The sequence below is a fragment of the Microtus oregoni genome, unplaced genomic scaffold, assembly GCF_018167655.1.
Source record: "Microtus oregoni isolate MIOR12 unplaced genomic scaffold, Mior012 000011F_ref0000422, whole genome shotgun sequence".
In the NCBI taxonomy this organism is placed as follows: domain Eukaryota; kingdom Metazoa; phylum Chordata; class Mammalia; order Rodentia; family Cricetidae; genus Microtus; species Microtus oregoni.
This window is the reverse complement of record NW_024543070.1, coordinates 19,818,453-19,831,789: the sequence shown is the minus strand read 5'-3', so window position 1 is coordinate 19,831,789 and position 13,337 is coordinate 19,818,453. Positions and strand designations below refer to the sequence as shown.

Below are 13,337 nucleotides of genomic sequence, written 5' to 3'. Positions count from 1 at the left end.
AGAAAAGGACAGTTATTTGCTTGTATTCCTGATAGTGAGGAAAGCACATCTGGTGGAGGATGTGTTTCTGTGAGCTCAGAAAATCCTTTGTCTTATGCAGCTCAAATGCTCAGGGGAACGCTTCCCTTCCCACTTACCAGGATAGTCTACTGCAAGCCATGCTGGAGGCTGGACGTGTAGCGTGTGCTTCTCGTCTTTTGTCAGCCTGTATAATTGATTCGTTAAGAGGTTGGAAGAAAAAGACAAGCTGTGAGCTATAAAAGTGTACTCCATTTTTCTACATAATTTATGCTAACTCCATGTTAACAGAGGTCTTCTCAGAACAAGCATGAGTCTGCCTCCCATGAAGTTGAACGGCAGCATGACGGTCAAGGAATGGCAGAAAACAACATGGCAACTTCTAGTACTAGCCAGGTATGAACCATCATGTCTCATTTTTGTATTGATTCAGTATTTAAAAAGTAAATGATCCACAAGTCCTTCCTGTTTCCTTAGAATGTGTTTCTACATTCAATGTCAAAGTCCTATCTTTTCTCCTTACTACATTTGAATATACTTTCAGAGTCTGCTGGAATATCCTTATGCTCCAGATCGTGTTTCTGCGTTGGTCTCCAGTGTGTGGCGGGCATAGTTTTGGAGAGTGTTCAGTTCTGTGTGGTTGACCCTGCTGTTGCTACATTGGCATGGTTCTGCTTTCCTCTGAGGCTCTCAGTACAAAGACATGTTTCTGGGTTTATAATGATTGCAAAGACCCTTATAGTGTTTACTTTCTGATGTACTTCACGATTACACAAATTTAGAAATAAATCTTAACTGGAAAAGATTACTGCGATGCATATAAACAATAAGCTGTATAGTTCATCGTGTTTAGCTGTTACTGTGTTATATTTTTACCATCTGTACAAATTGTCACCAATTTTCAGTTAGTGCTTATCAAAATAATATGACAACTTTTCATTGGTGTGTCCTGTATTTCTCAAGTTTCCTTTAAAAGACATTTTATGTTGTAAATAAATATTTTAAAATGGAATTTCACCAAACTGACTTTAAGATAATTTTCCTACTATCAACAAAAAAGATTAGTCTTTCTAGGTTACTTATGATGGTATTATTTATACGAGAGAGAGAGAGAGAGAGAGAGAGAGAGAGAGAGAGAGAGACACTATTCTAATTCATTAAATAAAGCTTCAGATGTTTCCTGTTTAAAGATATTTCCTTTTACTGAGCTAAAACAGATACTTAATTCCAAATCACTGATTAGCACTATACGGGAAAATTATTTGATGGTAAATTAGGGTAAAATAATGAGAGTTAGATAGAAGGGTTGAGTTCTTTTTTGAGAACTATCTATTCCTACATTGCAGAAGGATGAAGAGTTCAATTTAATTGGACAGTTCAGACTTCAGTATTACTCATCTGGTGGAAGCTATCTATACTAGTTAGGTCTCTGTGGTACTATAGAAAAACCAGCTCTAGGTTGATTATGCTAAATATCAGAAATGGAGACTGTTGCAAGATAAAACGATTAAAAGGACAGCACTCGGAAGGCAGAAGCAGGCGGATCTCTTTGGGTTTGAGGCCAGCCTGGTCTACAAGAGCTAGTTCTGGAACAGGCTCCAAAGCTACAGAGAAACCCTGTCTCAAAAATCTGGGAGGGGGGATGAAAAGGAAATTTTTATGATGAAATGGGTGAGAAAACCACAAAAGAAGGATCAGTAGGTTTCAGAAGAATGAGAATACTTTAGTATTTGAAGAAATCAAAACAGGATTGTTAGACAACAGAAGTCACAATCAGGTGCTGGAGAGATGGCTTAGCAATAAGCAGCACTGACCAATTAGTTGCCCAGAGGATCTGAGGTTCAAGTCCTAGAACCCACATGAAGGCTCACTCCATTCCCAGGGGGTCCAGTGTCCTTTTCTGGCTTCCAAGGGCATTAAACACTTATGTAGAACACAGACAGACATACATACAGACAAAACACCCATATAGTTGGTTTTGTTTTTGTTTTATTCTTTGGGGGCCCGCTACCCAGCTCCCAAATAAATACATGGAGATGTATTCTTGCTTATGAATGCCCTGCTGTAGCTTGGCTAGTTTCTAACCAGATTTCTATCCTGTTTCTCTTTAACTACATTTTGCCTCTTGGGCCTTTTACCTTTCTCTATTTTATAGAACTTTCTTTCCTTCTTACTCTGTGTCTGGCTGTGTAGCTGTGTGGTGGGGCCCTGGCTCCTTTTCTCGTTTCTTACTCTCTTCCCTAGATTTCCCCTATTTATTGTCTGCCCACCAGTCCCACCTATTCCTGTCTCCTATCTAGCTATTGGCTGTTCATCTCGTTATTAGACCAATCAGGTGTTTTAGACAGGCAAAGTAGCACAGCTTCACAGAGTTAAACAAATGCAACATAAAAGAATGCAACACATTTTTGCATTGTTAAACAGATATTCCACAGCATCAATAAATGTAACCTGTTATTCCACAACACACTCATACATGTTAAATGATTTAATTAAGATTTTGACAAGAGAGATTATTTTTTTACTTTTCCCTTTCTTAAATTAAAATATAATTGCATCATTTTCCCTTCCCTTTCTAAAAGCCCTTCAGTCTCTCCAGTATTCATCTATATGTGCCCTCCCCTCAAATTCATGACCTCTTCTTTGTTATTACTGCATTGTGCATATATATAACACATAAATCTATAGATAGAACCTGTTGAGTCTGTTTAGTATTGCTTGAATGTACATAACTGCAGAGCTGACTGACCACTTGGTATTGGATTACCAGTTAAAGGACTCGTACCTGAAGAAGACTAATTCTTTGACTCTCAGCATTTTTAGTTGCCTGTCGTTCTTTGTCTAGGCATGTCCCCGCCCCAGCCCACCCACTAGATATTCCTCCTTCCACAGTAGCATATCTGTTCAGTGATGTTCTCGTTCAGACCTTGTTTAGGCAGCTATATTGTTGAGCATCATGACTAAAATGTCCCTGTCGTTTCTAAGAGACACAGTCCACAGCAGATTTCCTGGTCCTGACTTTTACAATTTTTGATTCCTCATCTGAGATGTTCCCTGTGCTTTAGGGACAAGAGTTGTGTCATAGATATATTTGCCATACAGGTTTTCTCTGCATTTTGACTTTTCTGTAATGGTCTCCATCTATTTTAGAGAGAAACTTCCTTGCTGTAGGGGGAACGACACTGATCTGCAGTGTGAGGCTAAGTACCAAGAGTGTAGTTAGGAAGTACACTGGCTTAATCAGTTATTGGTGATGCTCTCCTCTTAGGCCCATGATCTCACTTGCCCTGGATAGTGGGCTAGGTTTCCAGTTCCAAGCATGATTTCATTTCCCTCCTGTTTACCAGGTCTTAAGTCCTGTTACTGTTGGTTACCACCAAGCTATGAGTGCCACTCTGCACCCTTAGGAATATCTTTTGTTGTGTTGTGTTTTGAGACAGGGTTTCTCTGTGTAACTCCGGCTGTCCTGAAACTCGCTCTATAGACCAGGCTGACCTCAAACTCAGAGATTTGCCACCACTGCCTTCTGAGTGGGCCTAAAGGTGTGCACCACCACCTGCCAGCTCCCTTACCATGCTGGTTTTTGTTGTGGTTCCTCGGCATCACAGCTGGGTAGGACTATTGGTGCTTTTCTCCCTTACCAATTGCAGAACTAGGAAATTGAGGACTAGGAAAGCTAGTCCTCAGTGGGGAACTTGACCTTTAGAAAGTCAAGATGGGCTGAGCAGTGAGTTCTAGGACAGGCAGGGCAATACAGAGAACACTGTCTCAAATATGGAAGGTAGGAACAGTAAAATCAGGAGTTCGTGGCTACCTTTGGCTGCAGAGACAGTTAGAGGCCAGTCTGGGTTACAACAGATCCTGTCTCAGAACAACAGCAAAAAAGTCAAGATTATCTTATTTTCAAACATTTATAAAAAGCAAAAAAAAAAAAAGTAAAAATATATAGATATTTACATCGGCTATTTAAAGATACTTCAGAGTGGGCAAAGGAAGACCAGTGAGACAGTTCTCTGTGCACACGTGTGTGCTCTGCATAGAGGTCTAGGTCACTGTGCACACGTGTGTGTGTGCTCTGCATAAATGTCTAGGTCACTGTGCACACACGTGTGCTCTGCATAGATGTCTAGGTCACTGTGCACATGTGTGTGTGCTCTGCATAGATGTCTAGGTCACTGTGCACACGTGTGTGCTCTGCATAGATGTCTAGGTCACTGTGCACACACGTGTGTTCTGCATAGATGTCTAGGTCACTGTGCACACACGTGTGTTCCAGGATAGCCAAAGCTACAAACTAGGACCCTGTCTCAGTTTAAAAAAGAAAAATCCTACCTAGTTCATGCTTTACCACAGTCCCTGATGAATAATTAAGTGAATGACTAGAGGTTGTAAGGAGAACTGATAACCTTGCTAGGAAGAGGATGTTCTGATCTGTGTTTATTTCCTCAGAAAGTTAAGTGATAGGAAAGGCTAGAAGTAAATTACTCAGGCTAGTCCCTGCTTGTTCCCCTTGTTTGTTTGGAGAGCTTTGTTAACGCCTGTGGGTATGATAAAGTTCCAGCACAGTTGGGAGAAGTCGTGCACAGGTGATTCCAGATGACACAAAGGCAGAACAGTAGTGGTCCATACAGATCATATTCACGTGGGCTACCCATTTTGTTTCGAAGACTGTTCTGTCATTTGTTCCGTAAATATTTTACTGTTCATTTCCAAGCTAAGAATGCTTTTCAGAATGCATACCTGATGTCATTATTATATTCCAAAGAAACGAATGATTCCTCCCTAGCACTGGATAGCCTCTTGTGATTCATTCGCTGTTGTTTCATAAATGTGTCTATCATGCTTTCTTTGACTTTGAGCCTAGATAAGGGCCATGAATTTGTTGGTTTATATCTAAAGTTTGTTCTAATCTCTTGGCCACCTGTAGGTTTTCCATCATGTCCTTTGTTCTTTTTAAAATATAATTCTGATTTTGCTAGCCTGCCACCTAAAGTTCAGGCTCCACAGCTTGAATATAACATCTTTTAAAGCCCCCCAGATAATTATTCACTCCACCCTGTGTCCACATTAGAATACGTCATGCTCTCCATGTTTGTCTTGGTTGTGTTGAGATGCAGCTTTCATTGTCCACAGCAGGTCATCGCTCCTTCTCTTCCTTTGGGATTCTGTGCAGTCCTCTGCTGTGGTGCTACATTATGTTAGGCTGAAGTTTTTATTTTTCCTCTTTCCCTGTGAATGCCAGTGAGCCCTTTCTAAACTGTGAGGCTAGAGTTGCCTGTGTTTGTAACCTAAATTACACTATCTGTAATTTGCCCCATTTCTAGAGTCCAGCTACACGAATGGATCATGAGACAGCCAGTGTTCTGAGTTCTAGCAGCACACACTCTGCTCCTCGAAGGCTGACGAGTCATCTGGGGACCAAGGTAACAGCAGAGAACAAGTCCTCTTGTCGAGGCTAGGCATGCTTTGCTAAGACAGTCGTCATGGGCATTCTGTTCTCTAAAGATTTTGACTCAGTCTCCTGGGAAAATAATGTTTTTATACAAAGAAACATAAACGAGAAAATGAGAATTATAAAAACTCTCGAATTAGATGCCTGTTAATTTCTTGTTCAGCTCATTATCCATTTACCTGCAAGCATCCAAAGCCCCAGCCAAACTGACTGCTTCAGCACCCTGTGCCTTGCCTGTGGCGGCACCTAACACTTTTTGCGAAGGGCTGTCACCGTCTTTCCATGGCTCGGGACTCTGAGCCCTGCATCTCCAGAAGACATTTTCTTAATCCCTAACGTCCTCTTAGCCACTGGCCTGTGTCCTCTCATAACAGTTGGCTTGAAACTTGCTCTTGGAAAACAGATTGTTGTCCTCTGTCTTCAGCATCTCACAGGATCTGCACATGATGTTAACGAATGTTTATTGAAATGGATGGAAAATCATTGAAATTGAGCATTAGCCAGTACTGCAAATATTTTAAGGTTAGGGGAGAGTGTGAGAAGAAAATCACTTTAGTGTTTTACTAAAATGACATTCTGAGCAACATGTTTTCAGTCAGAAGTGCAGGGCATTGTCTTCATAGCCTACTCTGTGTTCTCTGGCAGTGCTTAGGAAACACTGAAAAAACTAACGTTAATTTAAGAAATGAATTTTAGGGATAGGAACATAAGTCATTGGTAGAATGCTTGCCTAGTATGTCCAAGGCTCTGGACTCAATTCATTTAGAAGAAACAATAAAAATTAAAGAAATAAATTTGACTCATTAATGCTAATCCACAATAGTTTGTATTTAGGACCTCTCTGAGGTGTGCCAGTAAGGAGTTGCCTCTACATCACCAGTTCACTCAAACACTTGTATTCTTATCCCTCTAAGGAAGAAATTGGAAAGAAAGAATCTGCTTCAGGCCATTAGTCTGAAGCTGACGAGATTGATTCAGCATCAACACAATATTGGCTCTTGGCACATGGACGTTGGCATTCATACTGCGTTTCCTTTAGAAGTGATACGTGCATAATAATATTCAGGCTTTGCTATACAATTTGAATGCCAGACTATTATTTTATGTAGTTTTCTGTATAATGTAAATCCTTCCAATTTGCAGTGGAGAAAATGCAGAGAGCTTATGCTCAAGAGACATCAAATAAATTAACTAATACCACATAGCTTGCTTAAAAGTGCTGGAGCCAAACTTGGAACCTAGGTCTGATGAAAACACATTATCCCCAGCCCTGTCACTGCCATAATAGAGCTAGCACCTCTAGGAACTGTGATACACTTCTGAGCAGCGTTTTGCAGTAAGCAGCATAGCTAGGTCATTCTTGGTTACACTATACAATGTTATGCAGCACCTACAAGATGCCCCTAACACTCTTCCAACACTGTTGTTAAGACCAAAAATACGTATCCTTGTGGATTACTGACTTACTCAGATGATGCTTTCTGCATCTCATACCCTCTCTTATGGAATATCCTCTAACTTTGAAGGGAAGCTAATAGCGACCCATGCTAACTGGATGCTGGTTTTCTATTTCTAGTGTCCTTCTCAGTTCATCCTTCCAGCTTACTGTAAGCAACCAATGCTTACCAGTTGCTTTCTAAAAGGAAAATGATGACAGTTCTTGGCTTTGTCACTTCCTATGTGTTTGTGGCATTTGTCTTTTTATGACAAAATAATTTTAGATGATAACAGATCATATACGTTTGAATGTTGTAATTATAAGCCTGATGAAATGTAATGATTGCGGAGAATTAGAATTTAGTAGATTATAATTGCTACAAAATGTTTTCTATTGCTTAGAAGTAAAATGAAGTTTTAAATTATATAAAGAATTTAATAAACACATTCCATAGAGAGAGAAAGAGAGAGAGAGAGAGAAAGGAAGGAAGGAAGGAAGGAAGAGAGAATGAGAATGAATGGGTATGTGAGAAAAAAATTATTTTCATTCATGTAACAGTTAGCTTTAGCTGATGCAGGCATGTAGCAATTTCAGTACTGTAAGAACCTATTTTTTTCAGCAGTCTGCAATATTATCACTTAGTCATATAAACCAATTGTGGATGTTATTTTGAAATAGCACTCATCACTTCATCCAGAAGTTTTTTTTATTTAATTTTGTTTTGTTTAAATTTTTAATGAATTTAGTAAATAATCCCATTCATCACTTCATTAGATCTGGCTTTTGGGTATCAAAGTCATAATTTTGTTTCTAAACTCATTTGGCCCACAGGTGGAAATGGTGTATTCATTGTTGTCAATGCTTGGTACCCATGATAAGGACGATATGTCACGAACTTTGCTAGCTATGTCTAGCTCCCAAGACAGCTGTATATCCATGCGGCAGTCTGGATGTCTTCCTCTCCTCATCCAGCTTTTACATGGCAATGACAAAGACTCTGTATTGTTGGGAAATTCCCGGGGCAGTAAAGAGGCTCGGGCCAGGGCCAGTGCAGCTCTCCACAACATCATTCACTCACAGCCTGACGACAAGAGAGGCAGGCGTGAAATCCGAGTCCTTCATCTTTTGGAACAGATACGAGCTTACTGTGAAACCTGTTGGGAGTGGCAGGAAGCCCATGAACAAGGCATGGACCAGGACAAAAATCCAAGTATGTTGTCTGTAGTGTACATCACATTGCATGTTTCAAAGCATATGTAAGTTACAGGTTAGAAACTCGTTGTAGTTAGTATGCTGTCTTTATGAATAGAAAGGATTTGTATTAGCTAGCTATTGCTGCTAACACATTAAAGGCTTAAATCTGCATTTCCCTAAAACTTTAGTGAAGGAAAATGTTATATGCACTACTGAGCAATCAAAACAGAACAAGCAAATCAGTTGTGAGGGTGATCTGTCTGGGCAGGCGTTCCCTTCCTCCCTCACTGCTTTATTGCTTCCCCAAAACTGAGGACACAGTTAAAGAGGACAGCTTTTCCCAGAAGAGGAGGACCATCATTCAGTCAGGGGTATATGAGTAGCAGCAGTCCCTGCTAGAACCTCCAGGCAGGCTTTCAAGAACAAACCAAAAGACACTTGTAATTAAAACTTAAAGCTAGCTGCTTTGATGGCTCATGTGTGTAATCTCAGCATTTGAGAGATGGAGACAAGAGGATCAGGAGTTCAAGGTCTTCTTGGACTGTACAGAGTTAAGAGTCAGCCTTTGTCATGGGACCCTGTTTCAAAGAACCACAAAAAGAAAAAAATTCTTGGTAGAGCTAAAATCAATGTGAGCAGCTAGGTTGCCCTTTGAATGGAGCTCAGGAAAGTTATTTTTACGTAATTTCCTTCAGTTTTTAGCAACCCAGCCATAGTCTTCTACATTGTACGTCACATACACTGGACACACTCTACCTGCTGTTTCTTGGTCCTCACAGCAGCCTTTATGGAGTAGGAGCAAAGGAAAGGTGTATCGTCTCCATTTGTAAACGAAATTGATGTTTAAGCTAAAAACACTTGCGTATGTCCTTGAACCTATATAGCAGAATTTTTCTAAGCTTAATATAAAGATTATTTCAAATCTTAAGAATGTATAAGGCAAGGAGCAAGGATAATTTTTTTTTTTAATTCACTTAGGGAGACTTGGAGTGAGAGGTGAGAGCCAATAGACACTTTGTTTAGAGAACATTCCTTTCTTGATGGGGGAGGAGTACTCACAATTATTTAATAAGTCATATTATTGCTTCTGAAAAAATAGTTTAAAAATACTTTGTGTCAAATACTGACTTGAGACCTTGCATATAATATTAAAGATGTAAGTGCATTTTACACTTTATTTCAGATACCCTTTTCTTTACATTTGTATTATGTATCTGTCTGTATAGGAAACTTTGTGCTAGGTATCACATTTGTATGCGACCATATGCTTTTAATCCATAGCCATCGTAGTTGTTTACACTGAAATTAGAAACAAAATCCAACAGTATTATACCAAAGTGTGTTTAGTTTTTCATGTAGTCATCATTTAAAATGATTACACATATGAGCTATAGCAAAACCTACGGGAGACCCAGTCTTACAGGCTTGGTTACAGCAGGCAAGTGAACATGCTGTGTCGTGTTCCACTACTGTGGTGTTTGTTCATCATTCAGCAAGTACTTGCTGATCTGCCAACCTTAGGGACATATTAATAACCCCGGCACATTTTAGAAGTGTAATAGCATCTCTTCTATAATAACAAAATATTATGGCTTAGGTAAATTTATTTTTCAGTGCCAGCTCCTGTTGAACATCAAATCTGTCCTGCTGTGTGTGTTCTCATGAAGCTTTCATTTGATGAAGAGCATAGACATGCAATGAATGAACTTGGTAAGATAAAAAGGTTTCTTAATGCCATAAGTAAATGCTGCTGAATCTTTAAAACAACTATAGAAATTCATCATTGGAATAAATACAGATGATAAGTTGATATAATGTAAGGCTACTAACTTCCATCCATATAGGAAAAAACGAAAAACCACTGTACCCAGGTCTCCATGGGAAAATGGGTCCTGAATCATAGAAATGTCTACCTTCTTATAAACCAACTTCAGTTTTTAAAATCTTAACTAAAGTTTGGAAAAATTACTAAGTGGACCACCCCTGTCCCTGTTACCCAAAGAGATCCTGTGTCACCTCTGATGAAGAGGAATTATTTGAATTATTTGTTAAAACGTCATTGTTCTTAGCCAGTCAGTGGTGGTGCATGTCTTTAATCCCAGCACTTGGGAGGCAGAGGCAGGTGGATCTCTAGATTAAGAACAGCCTGGTCTACATAGTGAGTTCCAGGACAGCCAGGACTACATGGAGAAACCCTGTCTTGGTTGTAGGGGAGGGGATCAGTGTTCTTGCAATCTATCCGTGACTTTAGATGAACACCAGGAAGAAGAGTTATTAGGACTTTAATTAATCTTAATGGTTATCAGTATTTTACTGGTTTTTCTTGAAACTAGCATATGTAGAAAGATATGTTCCAATTGAAGTTAGAAATATTGCATTAATTTTGGAGAAATAACTCCCTTATATACATATTATCACATCCTCTAAACCCTTTGTGACCATTGAGTACCCATTTTTTCATGTAACAGTTTCTTTAATTTCTAGATTTATTTTATACATGTTTATAAAGCATGTCATGCTGAGCCATCACTGTAAACTGGATTTCTGTAGTCATGCCACATGCAAGAACCATACACTGAGTTTCTGTCTTGGCATAGCTGTGCCCATGCTTTTGTGCTATTTTTGTTATTGCATTCCAGCCCCTGCATTGTATTCTTAGCACCCTGTCATTGTTATTCATCATTTACTATAAAAGTGGTACAGTTGTGAGACTCTTGACTACAAACTGCACTGCAGAACGTGAGTGCTATCTCCTTCAGAGTCATCACTCAGGAGAACTCTGTGCTCCGTGGCTTGAGGCCTGCTCTCCAGCCATGCTTTTCTTCCCACAGGCCCATCTGGTCCTCTTTCCAGTGTCCTGTGAAACTTCATTTAATCTTATGGGTTTTCCCATTTCAGTACAATCTCAGCATTTATGACTTTTTTTCCTAATGCCAATAATTATGAAAAGGTATAAAACTAACAACAGGAAAACACAGTTTTAAGATATTGCAAAGATTTTTCTATAAATGTTCATATGTTCCAATGAACTATAGACTAGGACTGACACATTAATTATCTGAATTTCAGAATAAAACTTAGACTCAGTATTTGTTCCTCTTCTTCTTCAGGTAGGAAGGCTACCGGGGGCATTTCACCACAGGAGCTAGGTCAGGGGCTCTCAGGTGAGGAGCAGGAGGGGCTCTGGGGTGTGACTGCGGGGACATAGCCACAGGGTTACCTTCCTCTCACTCCTCGCCTTCAGATTTGTACTGGGGCAAAAGAAGAGTTAAGGTCTCTGTGTCACAGGCAGGGAGTATAAGATAGCAGAGGATCTGGCCGTAAGGACTAGGGAAAGTGTCAGCCCCAGTCAGATGAGGACAACTCTTAGGCCTAGTCATGAGCACTGTCACGTGTAGTATGTGACGATCTGCCTGCCCAAGAAAGTTTGATAGACACTGGAATTTTCAAATGATTAAGATATCCATGGCTTCCAGTAAAAAATATGATTTATTTACATTAATATTTCACAACACTTCTAGATCATAACAGTCAGCAGAGGCACTTGCCAGGCCAGATAGATTTTCCAGCCCATAGCAAACAGACTCCCCAGAGTAGGACCCCAGGAATTAAACATAGTCTGAGTGATGCTTATGGTTGTCAAATTGGGGTATCAGTCTACAGAATATTGATGTGGACCCCAATACTTACTTTAGAGAGACTATCTCAGGCTAATGATGGCTGTCTAAGCTAATGATAAAAAAAAATTCTGTACTTTTAAAAATTAAATGTCCTATTATCTTGTTTTAGTGTGACTGTGAGTCTATTCAATATCTCTTGAAGCAATTGGCTCTTCCTTGCTCTTCCTTGTCTGTAAGGCAATTGAACGTCCTATCATTTAATAGTGAGCTCATTCTAGACCTCTGCATAGACACTATCAATAGTGAGCCCATCTAGACACCAGTGCAGGAGGGTATATTCACTTCTGCATTGAGACATACTCATTTTTCTGCTGCTTATGAATTTGCATCATATTTCAGTGAATCTTTTTATAGTTTTAACCTGTGAATTATATCTTTGCCTCAGAATTCACTGATTTTTTTTCTTTTTACTTGCCTAAAATTATAAAGGAATCTCTTTTATCTAATCTTCCAAGTTTTACTAATTTTTTTTCAATCAGTTATAGTCTTTCTAGAATTGTTGACATACAGTATATCTTTAATTTTTGTTTAAAATCAAATCCTAAAATTGATATTTATGGATAGGAGAATTCCCTGACAATTGAAGGCCTTCATAGCACCTTCTTTAGACCATTTTATCTTTCTTACAAAATAATACAGATACTACACTAGGCAAGACTTCATGCAAAAATAGAGCATAGTGTGTTTTACCTTGGTACTAAGACCCTGCTTCACAGTACTCTACATCGGCATCCAGTGCCACAGTCTTCAGGTCTTTAGTGACTCCCTAGTATCTTGTATCAAAATATCAGTTATGTTGCTGTCTCCTTCTTCTTTACTCAACTCTACAAAATACTAGCCTTCGTTGGAGCCTGGCCTTAGGCTCTCCTTCTCTGTCCTTGTGCTCCATCTTTTACTGTGTTAGTCACTATTCAGCCAGTGTTCTCTGATTCACGTGTCAATCTAACTTTTCCCTCCCAAGTTTTATGTGTGTTAGGCAAACACTCTACCACCAAACCCTTTGGATATGTTTTCATTCTACTTACCTGGCATCTTCCTTTATATGGTATTCTAGACACTTCCAACTGAACTCTCACAAATGGAAATTGTTACCTTCATCCCAAAATCTGTCTCTTCCAGATTTCCTTCTGGCATTCTAATAAACCACTTGCTCAAATCAAAATCTTAGGAAAATCATCCGTGACTGCATTGGTATCTCCCACATTTAGTAAAGGAGCACTTTAATCCTAATTCTTGAGTATATCTCAAGCCAGGCATGGTGGCACACACCAAGTGCTTGGGAAGCAGATGAAGGTTTATCTCTGAGTTCAAGGCTGGTCTATTCTATGTAGGGAGTTCCTTCCAGGTCTATCGGAATGCATAGTGAGACCATGTCTCAAAAACAACAGCTGTGTGTGTGTGTGTGTGTGTGTGTGTGTGTGTGTGTGTGTGTGTGTAATTGCTATTTCTCATTGTGAAGCGAGGCACCATTGTCTCTCTGGTTCTGCATATTTTGTACTACTTCCAGTCATAAGCCATTTTGCACCTTGCACTCATACTTTATTTATAATGTGCC

The 13,337-nt window shown here is 39.5% G+C and overlaps 1 protein-coding gene across 8 annotated transcripts in view; it reads left to right on the top strand.

Annotated features, from left to right (window-relative positions):
- Nucleotides 1-13,337, top strand: part of LOC121453526 (adenomatous polyposis coli protein) — a 92,634-nt gene that overhangs the window by 63,186 nt on the left and 16,111 nt on the right. For 3 of the 8 annotated variants that reach the window (XM_041660385.1, XM_041660386.1, XM_041660390.1), the window contains 5 exons: nucleotides 310-414; nucleotides 5,343-5,441; nucleotides 7,740-8,118; nucleotides 9,717-9,812; nucleotides 11,213-11,266. In XM_041660385.1, the coding sequence (XP_041516319.1) occupies nucleotides 310-414; nucleotides 5,343-5,441; nucleotides 7,740-8,118; nucleotides 9,717-9,812; nucleotides 11,213-11,266 (733 nt within the window). The remainder of the gene's footprint in view (nucleotides 1-309; nucleotides 415-5,342; nucleotides 5,442-7,739; nucleotides 8,119-9,716; nucleotides 9,813-11,212; nucleotides 11,267-13,337) is intronic. The other 5 variants (XM_041660392.1, XM_041660393.1, XM_041660387.1 and 2 more) reach the window with 3 other exon arrangements.